Genomic DNA, 21,557 nt, shown 5'->3' with positions numbered 1-21,557 from the left:
TGCATTCTGGAAAAAAAAAAAAAACCTTCCCATCATTATTTTGGAGCTATTCATTCTATTTTATTTCTCACCACTGTAAAACAACAAAAATGTTTGTTTACATTGAGACGCTTCACCAGAATTGCATTTATCATAATATCTCGAGGAATGGATCACTTTTATCCACTGTCTCTTCCCCCAATCACATATAAAACCGGAAAATATATCTAGAAAACGTACAAAATAAAAAAAAAAAACAGTTAAAGTAAATTACTTTATCATTTAGTATTGCAAAATAAGTTAAAACTACATCTATCAAGACACTTATGATAGATTTATGACAAATGACATGAGAGACGTTCCGTAAGTTGTGATATACGTCTCTCTTTGCTGTGACACGTTTCATATCTTTGTGAAGAATTTACGTCCTCCCCCGTGCCCACTCCACTCCAACAAAGAGAGAGAGAGAGAGAGAGAGAGAGAGAGAGAGAGAGAGAGAGAGAGAGAGAGAGAGAGAGAGAGAGAGAGAGAGAGAGAGAGAGAGAGAGAGGAGGGGGCGGCGTAGGAATTGGGCCCTATTCTTCATAAAGTTATGACATATCATAGCTATGGCAGATGCGTATCATAACTTCGAACATCTATCATAAATCGTATATCATAAGTTATGACATGAGTGTAACCGTCTATCATAACCGTCTGCTATATGTAGCGCTTGCTTGATTTCAAATACTAAAATACGAAGCAAAAACTGGCGTTTACTACTAATTTATAGCTTCTATAAATTTATCTAACGTTTTTATGTATTGGGATAAGAGACACAGTGGATAAGATACAAATTCTGTCTTTGAAATACGGTAAATGTGATCTCGTAGGAACGCCTCAATTCAAACAAACAGTGTTCAAATGTTATGGTGACAAGGAAGGCTCACTCGACGATCCGCAAGGCCATCACCACTGCACAACTGCATTTTTTTCAGCAGCTTTTCCCAGCAGCACGTCATGTAAGTGTTATGATCACCTTAATTTCGCATGTAAGTGGATTTTTCCTTTCTGTGTCACTCTGACAGGCTTCCCTTACTAGATCGGTAACCAAGAGAATAACTGCACGGTCTAAATAATATCTTCTGATGAGTTTCACGTCACCATGTTCATTCAATACGTCTTGTCTGAGTAAATAACTCCTGAGCTGGAAATGCTGTGGGGCAGCCATCTTGGCTACGCGGAACGTCTGTCATAAGCCGCTAGGACGGGGTGGACCCAGTCTTAGCATCCGGCGCGGATTTATGACAGACGCGCGCAGTTTATGACAAGAATGTGCCATTTTGTCCTAGTTATGAAACGTTTCATAGCAGAGACTCGCCAGGGACGCTTCGTGAATACGGTCGGCACTCGTTATTTCACGTTTTACCAAACACACTGGGAAGTCAACACGGCGTGTCACCTCAGGGTTACACGTTTCTGTAAAAAATACATGTGTGTAGGATGGCAAAGTTCTTGTATGAATCTAACTTCCTACCGCGATAAATATTCTGAACGGTGCTAATCAGGATCTCGTTCATCTTACGAGATTGGTGTGGCTGCTCGAGTAAGAATATATATGAAGATGTTGAACACCATGAACTGTACAGGAGACAGAGAAGGGAAATGAAACTCAAGTGTAGACTGTTACTGACACCCTCCCAAGTATCAATTTGCTCAATTTTTATCCACTGGGGAGGAAGAGGCACCCGTGTAGAACATGACACAGCATCGTAAATCTGTAAAATAGTTCGTATTGCAGCATCTTGCGGTCATCGTTTCCTTCACTTACAACGCTGCGAAGTAAACCAACAGTGTACCACATCAATGAGTGTAATCTCAGGTCGCTATGATGAAGTGGAGACCTCCTTACTAAAAGCTCTTCATATCCTCCCATACACGTAGCAGTCTTGCAAGTTTTGATGTAATGACGGACACACAAGCAGACAACGTTAACGCAGCCTGCATTCCTTCACAACATGCCATGCACATAAGAGGTATTCCCCGCCTTGCACAACTTTACACTTGCCCTTGAAGAGAAGGCTGACAGCGAGGCCCTAGCCTCTGGCGAGGAGCTAAACCTAGGATACCGCTCAATTGTTGTGAAATCTGCAGGTTTTTTTTTTTTTTTTTCTCGCTTGGTTCGTTAGAAGCCAGCAGGGGCATCGGGTACTTGGCCAAGGAGAGACGAACAGGCAGCGTGACAAACAAACATGAGATCACAGCTTATTTGAGAAACGCCAAAAGTTTTCTTGTTCACGGTGTCATGTTAGTTAAATGGATCCAGTTTCCGACCAGTCTTCTTTTCCTTACTACACACGCATCTACCCACACTTGCACCCACATTTGCTCCACACACATCCAAACACGCCCACACATTTACCCACACCTAGCAGCACTCACTTCTTCACACTTTTGCCCATGCCCACTCATCCACCCATCTGTCCAACCATCCGTCCACCTACCCCCTCACCCACCCACCCATATAGTACATTACCCACAATCACCCCAACACACATAGATCCAAACCTACCTAAAATCATCCACCCTTCCACCCACACGTACCCACAACCATGCATCAGCTACCGCACCCCTCGCACAAACCTCACTCTTTGTCGTGGCCCTGTTGATCACATGCTGGATTCGTGATCGCCTGCCTTGCCTTCCCGGAGAGAGTCGAGCTCATACAGTCTGATCTGAAAGGGAGACTTTCCACACAACACGTATTCCTTATCTTGGACAGGGAGGACACTAATTTCTCCCTCGTCAGTGAAAATCTTTGAAACCTGGACAGGATGTGAACTTAAGACGCCCGCCAAGTGACAGGAAGGGAGGCTACCACTGAGTTACCTATCAGTGTACACGTTGATGGTCACACGCGGGGCTACCAACCTGGGTACTGGCCGAGTTTCATTTTCTGTACAGACATTGGGCTTCGTGGTATTGTCTTCATATCTAGACGTAACGTGTGTGTGTGTGTGTGGGCGTTAGTGTCGGTTTGCCGCAGTAGTATAAGAGCGCAGATCTTAGCTATACTAGTCGCACTAGTACATGTAGCAGCTGTAGTATATGAACCCACAAAATGAAAAGGATCGTCTGCGATACGTCTTCAAAACAATGACAGGAAGTGGCAAGCGCAGGTGGTGGTGGTGGTGGTGGTGGTGAACTCTTACCCAATACCCGGAACTTATGCCGTCGCACCCTATCCGTTCCCTGCAGCCTGTCTCATCCAAGCACGATTCTGTCCTGGTGCAGTATGTAAAAAATACCTGGCGTGTAATTTTGTCGACAAGCGGAGAAGAGGGATCGTCTTGCTGCTGCCTCTGACCGGGAAGCATGACAAACTGCTTATTTCCTCTTGCTATGAAATGTACACAACAATAGCCGTATTTGTGCTTGGTGCCGCCCTCGTTACCTGACAGGACGGGGACCAGTTTGGTAACAACGAAATACATCTCTTCTCCAACTCTGCTCCACTTCCATTAACTCCCTTCTTCCTGCATTTCTCCACTTCCATTAACTCCCTTCTTCCTGCATTTTATCAATGTATTCCTCTTCATAGTTTTTTTTTTAAATATCTTCATTACTTAAGCGAAATATTCAATATTTCTTTTTGTGAGGATATTCATCATTCATCTCTCGATATGGAGTTGCTCAGATACCTATTCAATTAATTGGTCCCTTCTTCGTGTGAATGTGTGCGCGTTTTCTTTTTATACATAATTTAAGATTTTCCGTTTATATCGTGTACGTCCGCTTGCAACATTCTCTCTCTCTCTCTCTCTCTCTCTCTCTCTCTCTCTCTCTCTCTCTCTCTCTCTCTCTCTCTCTCTCTCAAGATTTTCCTCGTATATCGTGTACGTCCGCTTGCAACATTCTCTCTCTCTCTCTCTCTCTCTCTCTCTCTCTCTCTCTCTCTCTCTCTCTCTCTCTGTAACCAGGTATTTCTTTCCTTATCCAGTTTGCACCAGCACCATTTGGAAGGAGGAGGCGCGCATACTGCAGTAAGGGGCACCGCTAAAAATCGCTAGGGAAGCCCAGGTGCCCAAGCTTATCCAATGTTTCCTCACGCTTTATGCAGGATAATGACAGCCCTGTGTAACTCAAGGAGAGGAGCCAAACGAGCTTGGGACTTTGGTCTTACCTTTGTAACGGCTTTTTTTTTTTTTTTCTGAATCCTTACCTGTCTATAATCCATCTATTTTTTTTTATCTTATATTTTACTTTGTCCCTAATCCTTTCCCAGCGGCAGGACAGATATATTTAGTGCCTAAAAAAAAAAAAAAAAAAAAAAAAAATATATATATATATATATATATATATATATATATATATATATATATATATATATATATATATATATATATATATATATATATATATAATTTGCAGAGTTTCATACATGTGAATATTCATGTGAAGTGTATTCCAGTCAGGAACAGATAATGCCCCTGTACAGAGTTAGCACCTGGGGGGTGAGAAAAACTGACAGACGACTCAGAACGCCTAGCTTCATACAAGCCGTTTTAGCTAGAGATGAGATGTGAAGTTTACAGTTTAGATTACAAGTAAAGGGCAAAACGAGGATGTTCACTGTAGAAGAGGGGGACAACTGAGTGTCACAGAAGAGGGGGATAGTTATCTGGAATATTGTGTCGAGTTGGTAGATGGAGAAATTGGGTTTTTGAGATATTGAAAATTGAAAAATGCTAAGTTTGCTCAGCCTCAGTCAGAAATCTTGGAGAGATTAGAAGTCAGGCGTTCTGTGGCGTTCCTGCGTGAACCGTTTAATTCCTATGAAAAGACGCGAAAAAGTACATGTTGGTATCATCAGCGTAGGAGTGGATAGGACAGAAGTTTGGTTCAGATCATTTATGAATAACAAGAAGATAGTGGGTGAAAGGACAGAACCCTGAGGAACAGCAGTGCTAATAGACTTAGAACAGTGACCGTCTACCACAGCAGCAATAGAACGGTCAGAAAGTAAACTTGAGATGAGGTTACATTTAAAAGGATGGAAACCGTAGGAGGGTAGTTTATGCCAGACTCTATCAAAAGCTTTTTGATATGTCTAAGATAACAGCTTAAGCTTCACCAAAATCCCTAAAAGAGGATGACCAAAACTCCATAAGGAAAGCCAGATCACCAGTAGAGCGGTCTCGACGGAACCCATACTGGCGATGAGATTGTGAAGTGTTTAAGAATCTTTCTGTTGAAGATAAACTTATTGTTGTTGTTGTCGTTGTAGTATCGTAATGGGAATGAAGAAGCCGAACAATCAGTCCATTGTGTTACTTTTCGCGCGTCTGTCTTAGTCTGCCACATGAGGTATATCCATTTTCTCTCATCTGCATGTTTCCCTCTTGCGCGGCAGGTGTTGTTGGTGGGTGACTTTGGTAATCTGAGACAAACTTTTCTTCCGCCGCTATTTGGTGTGTTTGAATTCTTAATTACGAAATGTAACTAGTAATGTTGATACTACTACTACTACTACTACTACTACTTACTCCACTCATTTTCTGTTACTAGGATCTTTCGAAATTACATACATAATTTACAGCAAACCATTTTGTTAAGCATATGCAATAGCAGTCAATGGGTTTAGGTGGCTATCAAAGACGTTCTCTTTCTCGCCTCGGCTCTCATGGGGACGAGTGGGGTGACGGTTGAGACTTGTGCATAAGGCTGGTGGTAGTTAATTTGGATGTTTTGCAGGATCACGGATGCACCTGCATATAGGAAAGGAGGCTGTTTTTGCTTTGGTGCAGGATGTCTTTTCTTGCTGCCAGGAGTGGATATCTGCAGGGGACGTTTTGTCAGCTAAGAAAGGACGTGGAGGTTATTGGGAATGAAAGCAGAGGAAGTAGTGAGGGGTTGTTTTTCATTGGTTCTAGATGAGGCTGTTAGAAGACGTGAATTTTTTTTATGCTGGAAATAGCAGTGAATGTGAAATTTTCCCATTTTCCCTTTGGCTTCTGTGAGGAAAGCCTTGACCCAATCAACGCTTGTCAAAACACTCGTGTCATTATGTAATACGTTCACTCGGATTTTATATCGACGTGAAGGGCGAAGAGTTAGGCGTTTTGGGAAGTCTCCGCCAGTTTTTCTCGTCCTTCCAGCTGTTAATTCTGTGTAGGGGCCTTATCCGTCCATATATAGAGTATGCTTCACATGTCTGGGGGGGTTCCACTCATACCGCTCTTCTAGACAGGGTGGAATCAAAAACTTTTCTTTTCATCAACTCCTCTCCTCTGACTGACTGTCTTCAGCCTCTTTCTCATCGTCGCAGTGTTGCATCTCTTGCTTTCTTCTACCGCTGTTTTCATGCTAACTGCTCTTCTGATCTTGCTAACTGCATGCCTCCCCTCCTCCCGCGGCCTCGCTGCACAAGACTTCTCTTTCTCTCACTCTTATTCTGTCCACTCCTCTAATATAAGAGTCAACCAGTATTCTCAGTCATTCAAGTCAACCAGTATTCTCAGTCATTCAACCCTTTCCCTGGTAAACTGAACTTCTGCCTTCTTCTGTATTTCCACTTCCTATGACTTGAATTCCTTCAAGAGGGAGGTTTCAAGACATCCTTCAATTCTTTACTATCGCTTTGGACCCTATTCGGGAACCGGCATCTCAATGGGCCTTTTTTTTTTTTTTTTTTTATTGTTGCCCTTGGCCCGTGTCCCTCTTACATAAAAAAAAAAAAAAGTCTACCATAAGACCTTGAGCGAGACGATTTAGGGGGGAAGGCAGCCGCCAGCCGTGACTTTCTTCAGGTGAAGAAAATCGGTGGTCGTCTTACGCTACTCCTTTCAGACTGTTCGCAGTTTACACATTTTCACGTATAAAAGAGTCTAGACAAGGACTTAGAATACAAAAAGAAGATAAATAAAAGGTCCGTTTAATTGTTACTTCACAAATTGTTGAATAAAAATGGTTTCCAGTCGTATTGGCCAGTTTATACAGTTCCGCAAGTGCTCTGGTACTCTTCTCATGAAATGTCCTGAGCCAAAGAAATGTGGAAGAACAGAAACAGATAACATCCTTTGTTCCTGTAATGCTCAAAGTTACAGGTGTTGCATTCTTTTGCAGTAATGATGGTGTAGTGTACAGCGTGTCCCACAAACATTCACACGGTAACGCCTTGTTGCTGTGTATGTGGGCGTAAAATCAGTAGTGGTGATTCACAGGTGAAGGCCTTCCACTGTTCTTGCGCGTCGGTAATCAAGTGACTTGCGAGGCGCACAGGTAATGATGACCTTGTGCTGCTCACTGAGATATAAAATTGTGATAAAAAAGTCGTTGCCTTTGCGACTTCCACAGGTGACTCAGGTGTAGATACTCTCAAGAAAGAGTCGTTGGCTCACGGTACGAGTGATGATGCACTCTCTTGTGTCACGAAGACGGTTGGTAAAGAAACATGAAATGATAAACTCTGCTCTTGACGATGAGAGATGATCTGCCTTGAGAATGTGATATGCACTTACCTGGCTGGCTGGATGGATGGATGGATGAATGGATGGATGATTAACCCATTGTCTAACTGTGACTGAATCTCTACCTGTCTATCTCTTGTTTGAATGATTGATTGATCTACTAGCTAACCGCCTCACTGGACTGTCAGGCCCTATGGATGGTTGACAGGTTAATTGTCTTACTGTCTTAACTCTGTATGCATGTTTACCTAACTGTTCAATTGACTGAGTGGATGGAAGGATGGATGAATGTTTGACTGGCTGGCTGGCTGACTGACTGACTGACTGACTGGAAAGATGGATGAATCAGTGGCTGACTGGCTGTTTCACTGTTACCAACTGATTGACTGACTGGACTTCATGACTAGATGGAAGAGTGGGTGGATGGATTGATGGATGACTAAATTAAACGTGTCTGTTTTCTCTGAATGGATGGATGGATGAATCGATGGAAGAATAGTTGACTGACTCGGGTAACTGACTGGCTAACTGGCTTGGTGTTAGTGCATAAGATAACTATCATCATCATCATCATCATCAGCGTCGTCGTCGACGTCGTTGTTACCATCATTGTCATCATCAGTTATTACAATTCATAACCACCACCAGCACACTGTTCCCTAGAACAAGAACAACTCGGAGTAAAAAAAAAAAAAAGTAAAATAAATAGAATACAATAGAAAACTGAAAAAAAGTAAAAAAAAAAAAAAAAAACATACAAACAAAACATTACACCTAACACGCGTGAGTAAAGAGTTCCCGTGTTTAGTTCGTTACTTAAGAAATTTTCCCACGACTTTAGTCACTGACGCGCGCGCGCGCGCGCGCGCACACACACACACACACACACACACACACACACACACACACACACACACACACACACACACACACACACCGGTACGCTATTAGTAAATTTCTCAGGAACACGTTTAACCAAAGGAAGGTGAAAACAGGACAATAGAAAGTGTCCCTCCTCCTCCTCCTCCTTCCCCCTGGGGTAACATTAAACCGAGATAGAGAATCAAACCTTTAATGGCATGCTGATAACATTGAATCCTTTATAAAAATTACCATCATCTTCACCAGGATCATGTGGCAGCCGGCGTCACCTTCACCATCCAGGAACCTGCATCACTGAGCACCGCACGCCTGCAGAACGCACCTGCCTTCCTGCGCTACGCCTTCCTCGGCTCCGGCCCGCTGGCTTCCCTTGGTGGGGTGGAGGGCGTTGCTTTCGTTAGCACCACCTACGGTATGTCTGATGCACGTACTACAGACAAAAACACGCTTGAAAAAGCATACGAAAATACACACGAGAAATGTACCAAAACACGCACGAAAGAGTAAGACAACACGTACGAAAAATAGACGGCAAAAACATGCACATTTGTTCCATGAAGTAATGTCGTGTTGAGTGTAATGTTCAGTGCTTCTTGAGGGGAAACTTCTACACGTGGTTTGCTTCAGTAAGTACATGGTGGAAATCCCCATCTGTACATCTCAAGTGTTTGGATACGTACTCGTAGCTGCTACACACAGTTGCTCCAAAAAAAATTAATGTTTTTCTGTTTTAGGTCAGGATTGTTTGAGTAGATTTTGTGTCTTTACTTTTTGGGGCATCTGCAGCTCTTATATTCTCTCTCTCTCTCTCTCTCTCTCTCTCTCTCTCTCTCTCTCTCTCTCTCTCTCTCTCTCTCTCTCTCTCTCTCTCTCTCTCTCTCTCTCTCTCTCTGTTTTGTTTACCATTCCAGATTATCTTTCGTATCCTTACCCAACATTTACCAAACTTTATTTCCTTCCCCACAGCAAACACTTCCGTGAATTGGCCTGATGTACAGTTCCATTTCATCGCCGGTTCTCACGCCTCTGATGAAGGGCGGCACATGCGCTACATCTTAGGTCTGAGAGAGGACCATTGGACCAGCTATTACAAGCCCCTTACCTCCCGCGATCACTTCACTATCATGGTGCTCCCCGCCAGGCCTCGCAGCAGGGGGTTCGTGGAGCTGGTGTCCCGTGACCCTCGCCAGCATCCTAAAGTGAGTGGGTGTCCGGCTTGGTGGAATGAATGAATGAATATGGGGAGGGACTGATAGGAAGGACTCGTCAGGTGTGGGGATAGACTGACACGCAGAGAGACAGATAGACAAATAGATTGTAGATAGAGAGGTAGACAGACAGACAGACAGACAGAAAGGCAGGTAGACAAAGAAGTAGGAATGCCAGGAGGGGGAGATTTGGGTGACCCAGTAAGAGTAATGTTCTTTCTCATTTGCCTTCGTCCCAACAGGTGGTGACCAATTACCTGACGGAGGAGCATGACGTGAAGGTGTTGCTGGACGGGATGCGCATTGCTCGGGAACTTGGCAACACTCAAGCTTTCAAGAGGTGTGTGTGTGTGTGTGTGTGTGTGTGTGTGTGTGTGTCATTGGCAGTCGGCAGGTCTCGTGACACAGCCAGCCATTTCAGGAAGGTTTAACAAAAATATTCCCCGTGGAGAAGGAGTTTAGAGATCATGATGGAAGCAATAGTAAGGTTTTTTTTTAGCGCTTTGTTCTGTTCTGTGATAAAAACATCCTTGAGAACTTGTATAACTTTCATTAAAGCCTCTTGAAGATTAGTCGAGGTAAGTAATGTGTCGGAACGTTAGAGAATACCTCATCGGTAAACTACTCGTGGTAGTCTGTGTATGATATATATTCGTATTAGAAATTTCGTTAATCTTCTCTTAATCTTCTTTTAAGACCATGTTAACTTTGTAGTACTAGCTACTTAGCAGTAACTCGGTATTTTATTCGTCCACCACATTTGAGAATTGGTCTCTCCCTATCTCCGTTATAAATTCAACTTTATCAGGCTTGAACCCATTACTTTTTGTCCTGTCCTGATTATTAATCGTAAGGATCTCATCAACATAACTTTGCCATATTCCTTAATACGTATATTCCTTATGTTACTTACATAAAAGCCCCCATCAGATTCAGTAGAGTTCATGTCCTTCACTGTCTCCCTCCTTCACCAGGCTAGGATCGAAGCTCTACGAAGGTGCAGTGCCAGGCTGCGAGCACCTCCCACCCTCGTCCCCCGCCGCCTGGGAATGCCTCGCCCGTCACCTCACCCTTGTCTTCTACCACCTGTGCGGCACCGCCAGGATGGGTCCGCCAGGCCACCCAGATACTGTGGTGGATCCTTCCCTTAGGTGAGTGTCTTAAGGTGTCTTCGAAGCTTGCATACTTTTTTTTCTTTTTTTAATTTCCGTCAGGCTTTTCAGGATTGTAATGAGTGTGAATGATGTGTGTATGTGTGGTGCTTCGTCTGCTCCTCCCCGCGTGGGATTGACTGCCTAGTATATAGAGAAATTAAATTCTTTGACAAATATATTTCTACGCCAGTGACTCGCCTCATCAGGATGGTACGTGTACATATTGTCCTTTCTGGGGCAGTGAATTTTCTTGCCAGTCACTGTTTACGGTGAGATCACTCCTGATTGCTGACTTCTAATGGGTAAAAGAATCATTCATAGTCACCCATGTCTTGTTCTGTGTGACGCAATGCTGGTACCAACTTCATTCTATTTTCGCGGTGGAATAAATTATCACCTACCGTTATCTACATAGCGTTCCTCTCGCCAGGCGTCTTCACCACCCACCGAGGGCTTCTCTGTCTATCTATATATCTAATTTATTATTATTATTATTATTATTATTATTATTATTATTATTATTATTATTATTATCGTTATCAGTGTTGTAGTGGTTCTTGTTTCGATTTTTTCTTGTTTCTTATTGTTGGTTGGTTGTTGCTGCTGCTGCGGCTGCTTCTTATGGCGATGGTGGTGATGTTGGACTTAAACGCTGTGTGACAACTGAGAGGTGTCGGGTTGGAATTCTTGTTTGGGAGACAAGTTATGATTTATATTTCTAACTCGTGTGTGTGTGTGTGTGTGTGTGTGTGTGTGTGTCTTTGTTTTAAGACTTGACATAGTCTACACCACACTGAGGGGGTGGACAAGGCAAAGCACGTAAGTTAAAAAGAAAGATGCTCGTTACCGTTTCAGTGCAGCAGCTGCCTCTCGTCATGCAACTACTTTTACGTAAGAATGACAAGTAACTGTTTGAGCATACTGACCCTGGAAAGTGACAGGAAGACGCTCCTTGTTCTTCGCCGCAAGTTCAGTAGAGAAAGTGTTATTTGTGTAGCACTTCGGACTTGGTCGTTTGGCCGCCGTGGCGAGGGAGGAGAAGCTAATGTCAATGCGGTAATGAGAGCAAATGTCATTTGAGTGTTTCTAGGGAGATGCGTGGAGCTGTGTTGGTCAGGAGGGTAAGATAAGGAGGGAGAGGGATTGCGTAGACCAGGTGTTTGTTGGGACTGGTAGATACAAGTAGGTACAAAAGGATTTCAAACAGCTGTTTGATTCGACTACACTAGTCTACAACAATAGTTCCAAAACTATCTTACGTGACAGTTTATTTTTGCTAGTAACAGACTCGCACGTTCCCTCTTTCCTCCCACCCCCGGCCGCCACCTTTATTGTGTTTATATGAAAATATATATTTTTGCAATTTATATCTCGGCACTGTTCGGAGAAAAAATATCTTTGTGCGAATTCAAACAAATATAAAAGTGGACTTGCCTAGTGCCAAAAAAATAAATATGAAAACAACATTATTTGAAAATATTCAAAACGGTTAAATGGCAACCACCACACCACACATTCACATAACACAAATCACACAACAGTTAAGTGTACGGTGAATATTGAACACCCCACAATGCACTGCATACCTAAGTGTGAACATAAAGGAATCACAATGTTTTCAGTAAATAAAGTATCGCATGGCTCACCAGTTATAGTAAAAATAATTGATAATTTCAATAAAATGTGGTCCAGAATAGAACTCCCCATTGCACTGTGAGCTGAAATGGCTTTTTCATTATTCTGGCTGACGGAGGACTTACCAAGGAAACGAATGTTCCTTGTACGTACACTACATCAACTCCGAGCATACCGGAGACCAAATCCAGTATTATGAAATGCTGTTTTGTCATAAGGACCATCTCCACTGGTCACAGAAGTTATTGGTGGGGTTGATTTTCGGAGGTGTTTTCCCATTAATGGTGTTAACGGCATAGAATCCTTGCGAAACTATCACTTGACTCACGAGCGTAACTTGAAAACCGCGCTGACTTTCACTAGAGCCTCTTAAAGGTGTAGAACCCGTGCTGAACTATCACTAAAATCATGAAAACACAACGATGCACATATAATTCCCTGAGTTCACTTATACCTGGTTCATTTGGCGTCTTTTGAACTCGTCTGCCCTTCACGATATTCTCTTCATCCTCCTGTCCCTCCGCCACTTGTCACCCTTTTATTCACACTGGTGTTGGTGGCGTGGCAGGGTGGTGGACGTGTCTGGCCTGCGGGTGGTGGATGCTGCAGTGTTTCCGACGTTGCCCTCAGCGAACACCAACGCAGCGGTGACCATGGTGGCGGAGAGGGCGGCTTACCTAATACAACACGAGTGGCAGGACGTCCAGCAAGCCTCCGTCCTTACTCCTTTATCCTCCTCGGTCACTTCAGGGCAGAGGGGAGGGACGGTGGGTGTGAAGGAGGAGCATTATGATGAACTGTAATCTAGCTTCATTCTTGTTCTCTGTTGCTCCAAGGTAGGATATAGGTCGAGGTTGCTGGATGTCACTCACCTCAACCACTTTCACTCGTCTCCTTCATTTGTATGCCTCCTTCCCCTCCCCTCCCCTCTGTGTGTGTGTGTGTGTGTGTGTGTGTGTGTGTGTGTGTGTATCGTTTCCTTACTTCCATGCTACTGCCTCGTCCTTGCGCCCTCTATTGTGTTCCACATTTTGTCTTACTCGCTCTTCCTGTTCCGTCCCCCGTTAAGTAGGTCTTACATCCTTCCACATAGATTAATGTTTGTGACTCTGTGAACTCTGTGTATTATCTTGTATATTAAAGTCCTGCATGCTGTACTTTTTATTCGTTATGTAAATTGAGGGTAAACCTGAAAAAGACAAGCAAGAAATGATGGATTGATCTGTAGATGCATTCGTATTTGCAACGCTGTTCCTGACGGGCAGACTTAACACATTGAGGAAGAGGTGAGGGAAGCAAAGAAGTAGTGTCTGTTACCAGACGGTCAATACGACCGTCACAGACGTGCAAAAAACAGCTGCCTGCATGCACCAATCTCTGCTGAGTATTTCACTTCCCTGCTTGTCGAAACAAAGTCGTTTTTCCCGACGTTTCACTCGCCCTCGAGGTCACTTTGTTGTCCGCTTGAGAGGGACTACCGAAGCAGGCAGATGTTTGTGCAAAGTACACTTTTCTCCTTATAGTGAACAGAAGATCGGCGAGGGGCACCCTGCCTATGTAGACATAGTTCTTGGGATTTGTTGATGGTGATGTCTTTGTAAATTATTTCCTTCATGAAGCCATCATTTAAAATTCTTCACCCCTGAATACCCCCCGCCCGCATGCCATCACGCCCCACATGTTACAGCAAGAAGGTTGTCTACATAACAAAAACCTGTGTCAAAGTCGGAAGGAAAATAAAGATATTATATACTGAATAATAAATTATATTTAGTTTCACAGTTATTGGAATGATTGAATTAAATACCACTGGGAAGCCATGAGGTGGCGGTGGTCATGAAAGGACGAAACGTATCACCAGTACAGTTGTTTGTTAAATAGCGGGGAGTCGGTAGACAATTAAAGGAGAGGTCTGTGTTGCCTCTTGATGTACCTACAGCCTCTGAACGATGCTAGCGTATCTTTGTCCGTAAGACTCTATCATTTTTTGGACGACCTGAGCAGCCTTTCCTCTCAGATCTTGTGGGCAGACCGGTGAGTTCGGTTCCTGGCAGTCTTGCAGCATGACTGGCAGCAACGCTGTAAAGTAATGGTAAGAAGGATCTTGAATAATTCGACGCACCGAATTCAGAATATTGACTGATGAAATTGAGAACCGAATTGTGTTAAATGTACGGAAAGATGCAAGGATGGATGAATAGGCTTGGTACAGTGTCGTAACAAATGAAGAGGGAATTGCGGTGTTATGAAAAATAGGAGATGCAATGAAAGACAAAGTAAAATATTTCGAAGTGACAGACGGCGGTACAGGAAAAGGAGACTTACCGACGATTTGTCCCAATTCCCCGGACCGGCAAGGAGTACAGTCAATGCCATCTTTAGTATAGCATTCGAAAACTTGAGCTGCAAGCCGTTCGTCTGAGACTTTAAGAAGAAGCTCTCCCACAGGTCTTTGTACGAGAGGGAGATTTCTAAGTTGACCTGTGGGAATATTATTTGGGCAAGCGGGTACTGCCATGACGTCCACAGCCATGGCTGCCACCACCGCCAGGAACACGAGGCGAATCCTAGGGAGAAGGAAAAACCACGTGACACACACACACACACACACACACACACACACATGTATACCTCTTTGTAATGAGAGAGAGAGAGAGAGAGAGAGAGAGAGAGAGAGAGAGAGAGAGAGAGAGAGAGAGAGAGAGAGAGAGAGAGAGAGAGAGAGAGAGAGAGAGAGAGAGAGAGACGTATACCTCTTTATAATTAGACACACACACACACACCTTTGTAAAAGAGAGAGTATAATTAGACACACACACACACACACCTTTGTAATAGAGTATAATTAGACACACACACACACACACACACACACACACACACACACACACACACACACACACACACACACACACACACACACACCTTTGTAATAGAGAGAGTATAATTAGACACACACACACACACACACCTTTGTAATAGAGTATAATTAGACACACACACACACACGCACACCTTTGTAATAGAGAGAGTATAATTAGACACACACACACACCTTTGTAATAGAGTATAATTAGACACACACACACACACACACACACATACACACCTTTGTAATAGAGAGAGAGAGAGAGAGAGAGAGAGAGAGAGAGAGAGAGAGAGAGAGAGAGTAATAGAGAGTAAGAGAGAGAGAGAGAGAGAGAGAGAGAGTAATAGAGAGTAAGAGAGAGAGAGAGAGAGAGAGAGAGAGAGAGAGAGAGAGAGAGAGAGAGAGAGAGAGAGAGTAATAGAGAGTAAGAGAGAGAGAGAGAGAGAGAGAGAGTAATAGAGAGTAAGAGAGAGAGAGAGAGAGAGAGAGAGAGAGAGAGAGAGAGAGAGAGAGAGAGAGAGAGAGAGAGAGAGAGAGAGAGAGAGAGAGAGAGAGAGAGAGAGAGAGAGAGAGAGAGAGAGAGAGAGAGAGAGAGAGAGTAATAGAGAGTAAGAGAGAGTAAGAGAGAGAGAGTAATAGAGAGTAAGAGAGAGTAAGAGAGAGAGAGTAATAGAGAGTAAGAGAGAGAGAGAGAGAGAGAGAGAGAGAGAGAGAGAGAGAGAGAGAGAGAGAGAGAGGGGTGGGGGGAGGAGAGGGTAGGGGTGGGGGTCGGCTCCTGTACTCACATGGCTGTTGATTGTGTACTGAATGAGGAGTGGAAGACTTGTGTGCCGTCCGTAAGGAAGCGAGCGTTTATATGCAGTGGCTAGCCAGCCTTGAAGGAGTGGCGGGGAAGGGAGGCGGGAGTGAGTTTGCAAATACCACCTTTACGCTTTATGACCAATTTTATTATTTTAGTTATTATTGTTATTATTATTATTATTTATTATCATCATTATTATTATTATTATTTATTATTTATTATTTTTTTGTTATTTTTATTTATGTACTTCTTTTTTATTCCTTGTTTTACATGGATCATTCGCACCGTTACAACCCACAAATATATTCCTGCCTGCGTTATTTTCTTGCGTTCACTTTGTTCTTTGTCAACCTCATCTGATGTAAAGTACGGTTACTTACTCCTGATATTCTTGATTTTAATATTTGGCTTAAGTGCAGCACTCGTCTTATATATACTGCTTTTGTTCCTGTTATTCTTCTTTAGCTGCCGCATCTTTCCTATTCTCCTTCGTATCCCCGTGCCTCGTCATTAACTGCCTCTCTTTTCCTATTCCGCTCGTCATATCTTGAAAGAAAACGAGATCTGGTTGTGTATCCTTACCTTTACTTGTGGCCTTGGCGGTCCACACTACATTGCTCTGGTTGGTGTTGCAGGGGAGCCGGTGTTAACTCTTGTCCCAACCCCCTTACTCTTTCTCCGCCTCATGGTCAGTACGAAGGAACACACAGGAACTCAAAGGAAAGACAAACATTATGAGAGAGAGAGAGAGAGAGAGAGAGAGAGAGAGAGAGAGAGAGAGAGAGAGAGAGAGAGAGAGAGAGAGAGAGAGAGAGATTAATAAATTTATCGATCGCATGACAACACGATAGTACACACACACACACACACACGGAAAAATCTTTCCTTTTTGAGAAAGAATAACAGTTTCAATCTTTGCCCTTCTAAACTCCTTTTTTTGTCTATTGTGTGCCTTCCTTGCGCATAACACACACACACACACACTCTCTCTCTCTCTCTCTCTCTCTCTCTCTCTCTCTCTCTCTCTCTCTCTCTCTCTCTCTCTCTCTCTCTCTCTCTCTCTCACACACACACACACAACGAGGGACACTTTTACTGATTTGAGGTCTGTGGTACTTTGTAAGGCAGAGGTAGGACAGCTTTACTGATTTGAAGTCTGTGGTACTTTGAAGGGCAGAGAAGTAGAACAGCAGGAACAAAGTATAGCATGTACAGAAACAGTACAATGGCAGCCTGAAATAGAGCAAGGCAGAGCATGTGCTACTTGTGCCGTGCTAGGATAGAGTAGAAGCTTTAACTCGGTACTCATGACCATTTCTCCAAACTCGGTAAGAAATGAAAACGTAAGGAAGTCAGTCTAATCATTCTCATCCCTATAAGCGTGTTAGAACGTGTTGTTATTCGTTCCTAATCCAATTACAAGCGCTGAAACATTAAAGCTTTGGATGTGGGCGTAGCATAAGAGCAAATGAGGAGAGTGGAAAGCTTTGCCGTGTGATGTTCTCTTTCATAGCGTGATGAAAGTCTTGTAGGACCAGAGAATAATTTTGAAATGTATATACATGATTTTATACTTTGTTTCCCAGTGTGTGTTCTCTTGCTTAAGGAAGCTCACCTTCGCCTAGATACAGGATACACACACACACACACACACACACACACGAGGGAGATGAAAAAAAAAAAAGACATGAAAATAAACAAAATGTTAAGCGTATAAAGATTGTAAGTATAAGTATTGACACTGGATGCAGTGTGGTGGTCATTAGTGGTGGCGGCGGCGATGGCGGCGGTCGAAGGAACATAATTTAAATTATATGAGTTTAAGGACACACACACACACACACACACACACCGCGTAGTGTAGTGGTCCGCACGTTCGGCTCACAACCAAGAAGGCCCGGGTTCGAATCCCGGGGGCGGCGAGGCAAATGGACGAGCCTCTTAATGTGTAGCCCCTGTTCACCTAGCAGCAAGTAGATACCCGAGGGGTTGTGACCTCGCTGTGCTGGTGTGTTAGAACGTGTTGTTATTCGTGTAAGTGGTCTCAGTCCTACCCAAAGATCGGTCACTATGAACTCTGAGCTCTTTCATTAGGGTAACGGCTGGCTGGGTGACCAGCAGACGACCGTAGGTGAATCACACACACACACACACACACACACACACACAAATCCGGCCTCTTGCTCCTCTCCCTCCTCTTTTTTTTTTTTTTTTCTTTCAGTAGTTTCTCCGTCACATTACTTCCGTACCAGTTTGTCTTGTGTTTGAATTCAGGAAACAGCGCGGCGGTCAAGGGCGCAGATGCAGGTGCTGGCTGGCTGGCTGGCAGTGAAGGCCGGGAAGAGGGCTCTGCCACTACCAGGCATCCCACCACGAGACCCGCCCCGTGCCGCTCCGCACTCCACCGACCACTCTCGTTCTTAACTTCGTGCTTTTTAGTCCCCTTACTCTTATATGAATGAGAGGCCGTAAAAGGAAAAAGGGAGAAATATAAATGATTGTGTTTTGCATTTTTGTTGATGAATATTGAAAGTTTTTATATTTTATTTTTAAGGGTTTAGAAGCAACTTGACTCCTACCTTCACTTCATGGAATAGGATCCTACCTTCACTTCATGGAATAGGAAGGAGACAAGTGGTGAGTCAAGCATGTAAGAAACTAACACGCGTCTACTATCACCATAAGTGTGATTATATTTATAATTATATTGCCTGATTTTTTCCTAGTGCATTCTTATCTTTGGCACGTGTGAATCACCCTCTCTTGGTCCTTTTGTAACTTAGCTTTCCTGGACGTCTCGTTTCGCGTTTATCATTTACCAGTGAAGAAGCAACACAATTTTCCCATCTTCTTGCCTTGATACCTTTCTTTTATGACATTAAAGTCACCAAGACAAGAATCTTCTGAAGCTTAGACGAGTGTCTTGCGTCACCAAACACGGCCTCCCTCAACCCTGCCACGCGACACTTTGCACGTGGGAAGGGGACGGCTCGGTGGTTGGTTGGGGCGCTAAGGGAACGGATGATAGAGAGAAGGACGTCTTGAAGGGTGAGACAGGAAGCTGCATCATGCTTGTGAAATGCCTCCGGAAGCAGATCATACACGAAATATAATCCTGTGAAATCTATACATATGTTGTCGTGCAGAGAGAGAGAGAGAGAGAGAGAGAGAGAGAGAGAGAGAGAGAGAGAGAGAGAGAGAGAGAGAGAGAGAGAGAGAGAGAGAGAGAGAGAGAGAGAGATCAAGGCGAGGTCAAGGATGTTTCCAATTTACTATCAAGGAGCTTGCTGTGACTTAAATCGCACTGAGGTACATACATGGAGGTAAAACTTTCTTCCTATAGTGTTCTTCGTCCCTCCAGACAAGATCGGCTCCTCTCAGTGTGGAGAGAGGAGCGCTCTCTCTCTCTCTCTCTCTCTCTCTCTCTCTCTCTCTCTCTCTCTCTCTCTCTCTCTCTCTCTCTCTCTCTCTCTTTCCAGGAACCGGTGTAGGTCGTTGTCCATGGGAGTGACTTACCTTCCTCTCATTTCCTAATAGGATAGAAATTCACTGCATTGGTCAATTGTAGTGAAAGACACTTGGTGACGAGCAGAGAGAATATTAATACCAACACAGTGAAAGGGTTTCCACTGAATGCTACGGAAATACCAACACAATGCCGTTATGAAACTAGGTTTTAAAAAGGAACAATGAAGAAATTGGTGTTCATGCAAGGTGTGCCACGGAGAAAGTATCATCCTCACAAAGATTACGTCATTCTAGGTTGGAATACTATAAGATCAAGTGCTTTTTAATACCATGGCTCAGGTTGGATTGAGTTATCGGACATTTAGATAAAGAGGCACATAATGACAAGTGGATATAAAGCAATAGGGCGGTAGTTTTTTAGGAGCGGGCTGAATGTAGGCAAACTTCTAACAAAGTAAAGTAGATGTTAATAAACAGAGTTGGAAAAGTATGACCAGGCAAAGTTCAAGCACGGAGGAGGAGGAGGAGGAGGAGGAGTGATAGAAGAAGAAGAAGAAGAAGAAGAGTAGGAGGAGATAGAAGAAGAAGAGGAGATAGAAGAAGAAGAAGAAGAAGAAGAGATAGAAAAAGAGATAGAAGAAGAGATAGAAGAAGAAGAAGAAGAAGAGATAGAAGAAGAAGAAGGAAAAGTAAGGAGAAGGAAAAAAAAAAAAAATCATCATAAGGCTTAATCTGGAATGAACTGGAAAACTCCCTGATCGTCTACTGTGGCTGTAAACAGATGAATCACTGGTAGCCGATCTCTCTTCACACATCTCGTTACCCCACACACACACACACACACACACACACACACACACATTAGCTCTCGTTCTCCTCCTATTATTCTCCTTATTCTTTTTTCTTCTGTTCCAAATCTCATGCCCCCTTCCCCCTCTTCCATACCTCCTAGTTGGTTGCTATGTGGAGTCGTTGGAATGTGGATAAACGCCGACAAGCCCTCCTCTCCCTCCCTTACGCCCTGTCCTTATCCTCATACCCTTTTATTTTTATTTGTTTATTTATTTATTTTTTTTTATCCTTTCCTGGAGAAATGGAAAAACAACACTCGATCATAAGAGTGAATTTACCTTGATATGTGGGAGCTGTGGTTGGTCAGTGAAGGGTTTGTACAAAAAAAAAAATGTATATAAAAAAGTTTGACCAGTTATGTTAGCTACCGTGGGGAACATGCTAATTCAGGGATCGGCCAAACTGGTGCGTAGTATTTCTTTCAACTGCAGTAAAGGTCACTCTCCGTTGCTATCAGTGGGTCTGTGCGGAGAGCCTCTAATGGTGAATGTGTGTAGTCTTTGGAGAGGCAATGCTACTGAAGTGTGCACGGCGACGCCCACCCGTCAGTAAAAAGACGATTCTGCCGAGACCAACAAATTATCTAGTGATATTTTTCTTACTAACAAGAACGATCAATCTATTCTTTTTTATCCAATATTTTCTATAGAACTATTTGTTTTAAGATAGGAAATCACGTTTGTTCTTTTTTGAAGTATGCTTCTCGTATTTATAGAAAAAAAGTAATAAATAAATAAATAAATAAATAAATAAATAAATATATATATATATATATATATATATATATATATATATATATATATATATATATATATATATATATATATATATATATATATATATATATATATATATATATATATATAATTTATTTATTTATTTTACCAATTCCAACCTCCAAAAAATACCAGAAGTGATCGATCTGATACTTTAACTCCTTGACAGCTAATGACAGCAGGTTTTTAATAATTCTACATGATTCCACTTAGCACGAATGAACTGCAGGCTGAACTGAAGATCTCTTGTTATCAGTAGTCTTGAAAAAAATATGCTTTAAGCTTGAACCACGATATTAAAATTAAAGAGAAGAGAAGAGAGCTCTCAAAGAGCTCTCAAAGAACACATGTAACGACAACTAAACTACAGCAAAACAAGCAAATGTGTCTCGTGATCTCCAAACTCCCTACAGTCAGCAACATGAAAAGCAGTTAAAGCGTAGAAGATTCGTTCAAGTAACTGACTGATACTACTAGGACATAG

The 21,557-nt window shown here is 43.0% G+C and overlaps 1 protein-coding gene and 1 long non-coding RNA gene across 5 annotated transcripts in view; one reads left to right on the top strand and one right to left on the bottom strand.

Annotated features, from left to right (window-relative positions):
- LOC135110438 (glucose dehydrogenase [FAD, quinone]-like) overlaps positions 1-13,461 on the top strand; it is a 23,883-nt gene extending 10,422 nt beyond the window's left edge. For all 3 annotated transcript variants that reach the window (XM_064022784.1, XM_064022785.1, XM_064022786.1), the window contains exons 7-11: positions 8,556-8,721; positions 9,276-9,508; positions 9,760-9,857; positions 10,492-10,668; positions 12,875-13,461. In XM_064022784.1, the coding sequence (XP_063878854.1) occupies positions 8,556-8,721; positions 9,276-9,508; positions 9,760-9,857; positions 10,492-10,668; positions 12,875-13,109 (909 nt within the window). In that variant the 3' untranslated portion in view covers positions 13,110-13,461. The remainder of the gene's footprint in view (positions 1-8,555; positions 8,722-9,275; positions 9,509-9,759; positions 9,858-10,491; positions 10,669-12,874) is intronic.
- LOC135110439 (uncharacterized) overlaps positions 1-18,245 on the bottom strand; it is a 24,639-nt gene extending 6,394 nt beyond the window's left edge. Inside the window, exons 1-5 of one of the 2 annotated variants that reach the window (XR_010273267.1) lie at positions 18,227-18,241; positions 16,560-16,659; positions 15,961-16,049; positions 14,632-14,873; positions 12,761-14,385 (exon numbers count right to left, since the gene is read on the bottom strand). This is a non-coding gene — a long non-coding RNA (uncharacterized LOC135110439). Of the gene's footprint in view, positions 1-12,760; positions 14,386-14,631; positions 14,874-15,960; positions 16,050-16,559; positions 16,660-18,226 lie in introns of both variants that reach the window. The other variant, XR_010273268.1, reaches the window with a different exon arrangement.
- Positions 18,246-21,557: the final 3,312 nt, after the last annotated feature.

Source organism: Scylla paramamosain, chromosome 20 (genome assembly GCF_035594125.1).
Source record: "Scylla paramamosain isolate STU-SP2022 chromosome 20, ASM3559412v1, whole genome shotgun sequence".
NCBI classification, from domain to species: Eukaryota; Metazoa; Arthropoda; class Malacostraca; order Decapoda; family Portunidae; genus Scylla; species Scylla paramamosain.
Note: the sequence above shows the minus strand (reverse complement) of the source record. Positions and strands in the feature narration are given on the sequence as shown.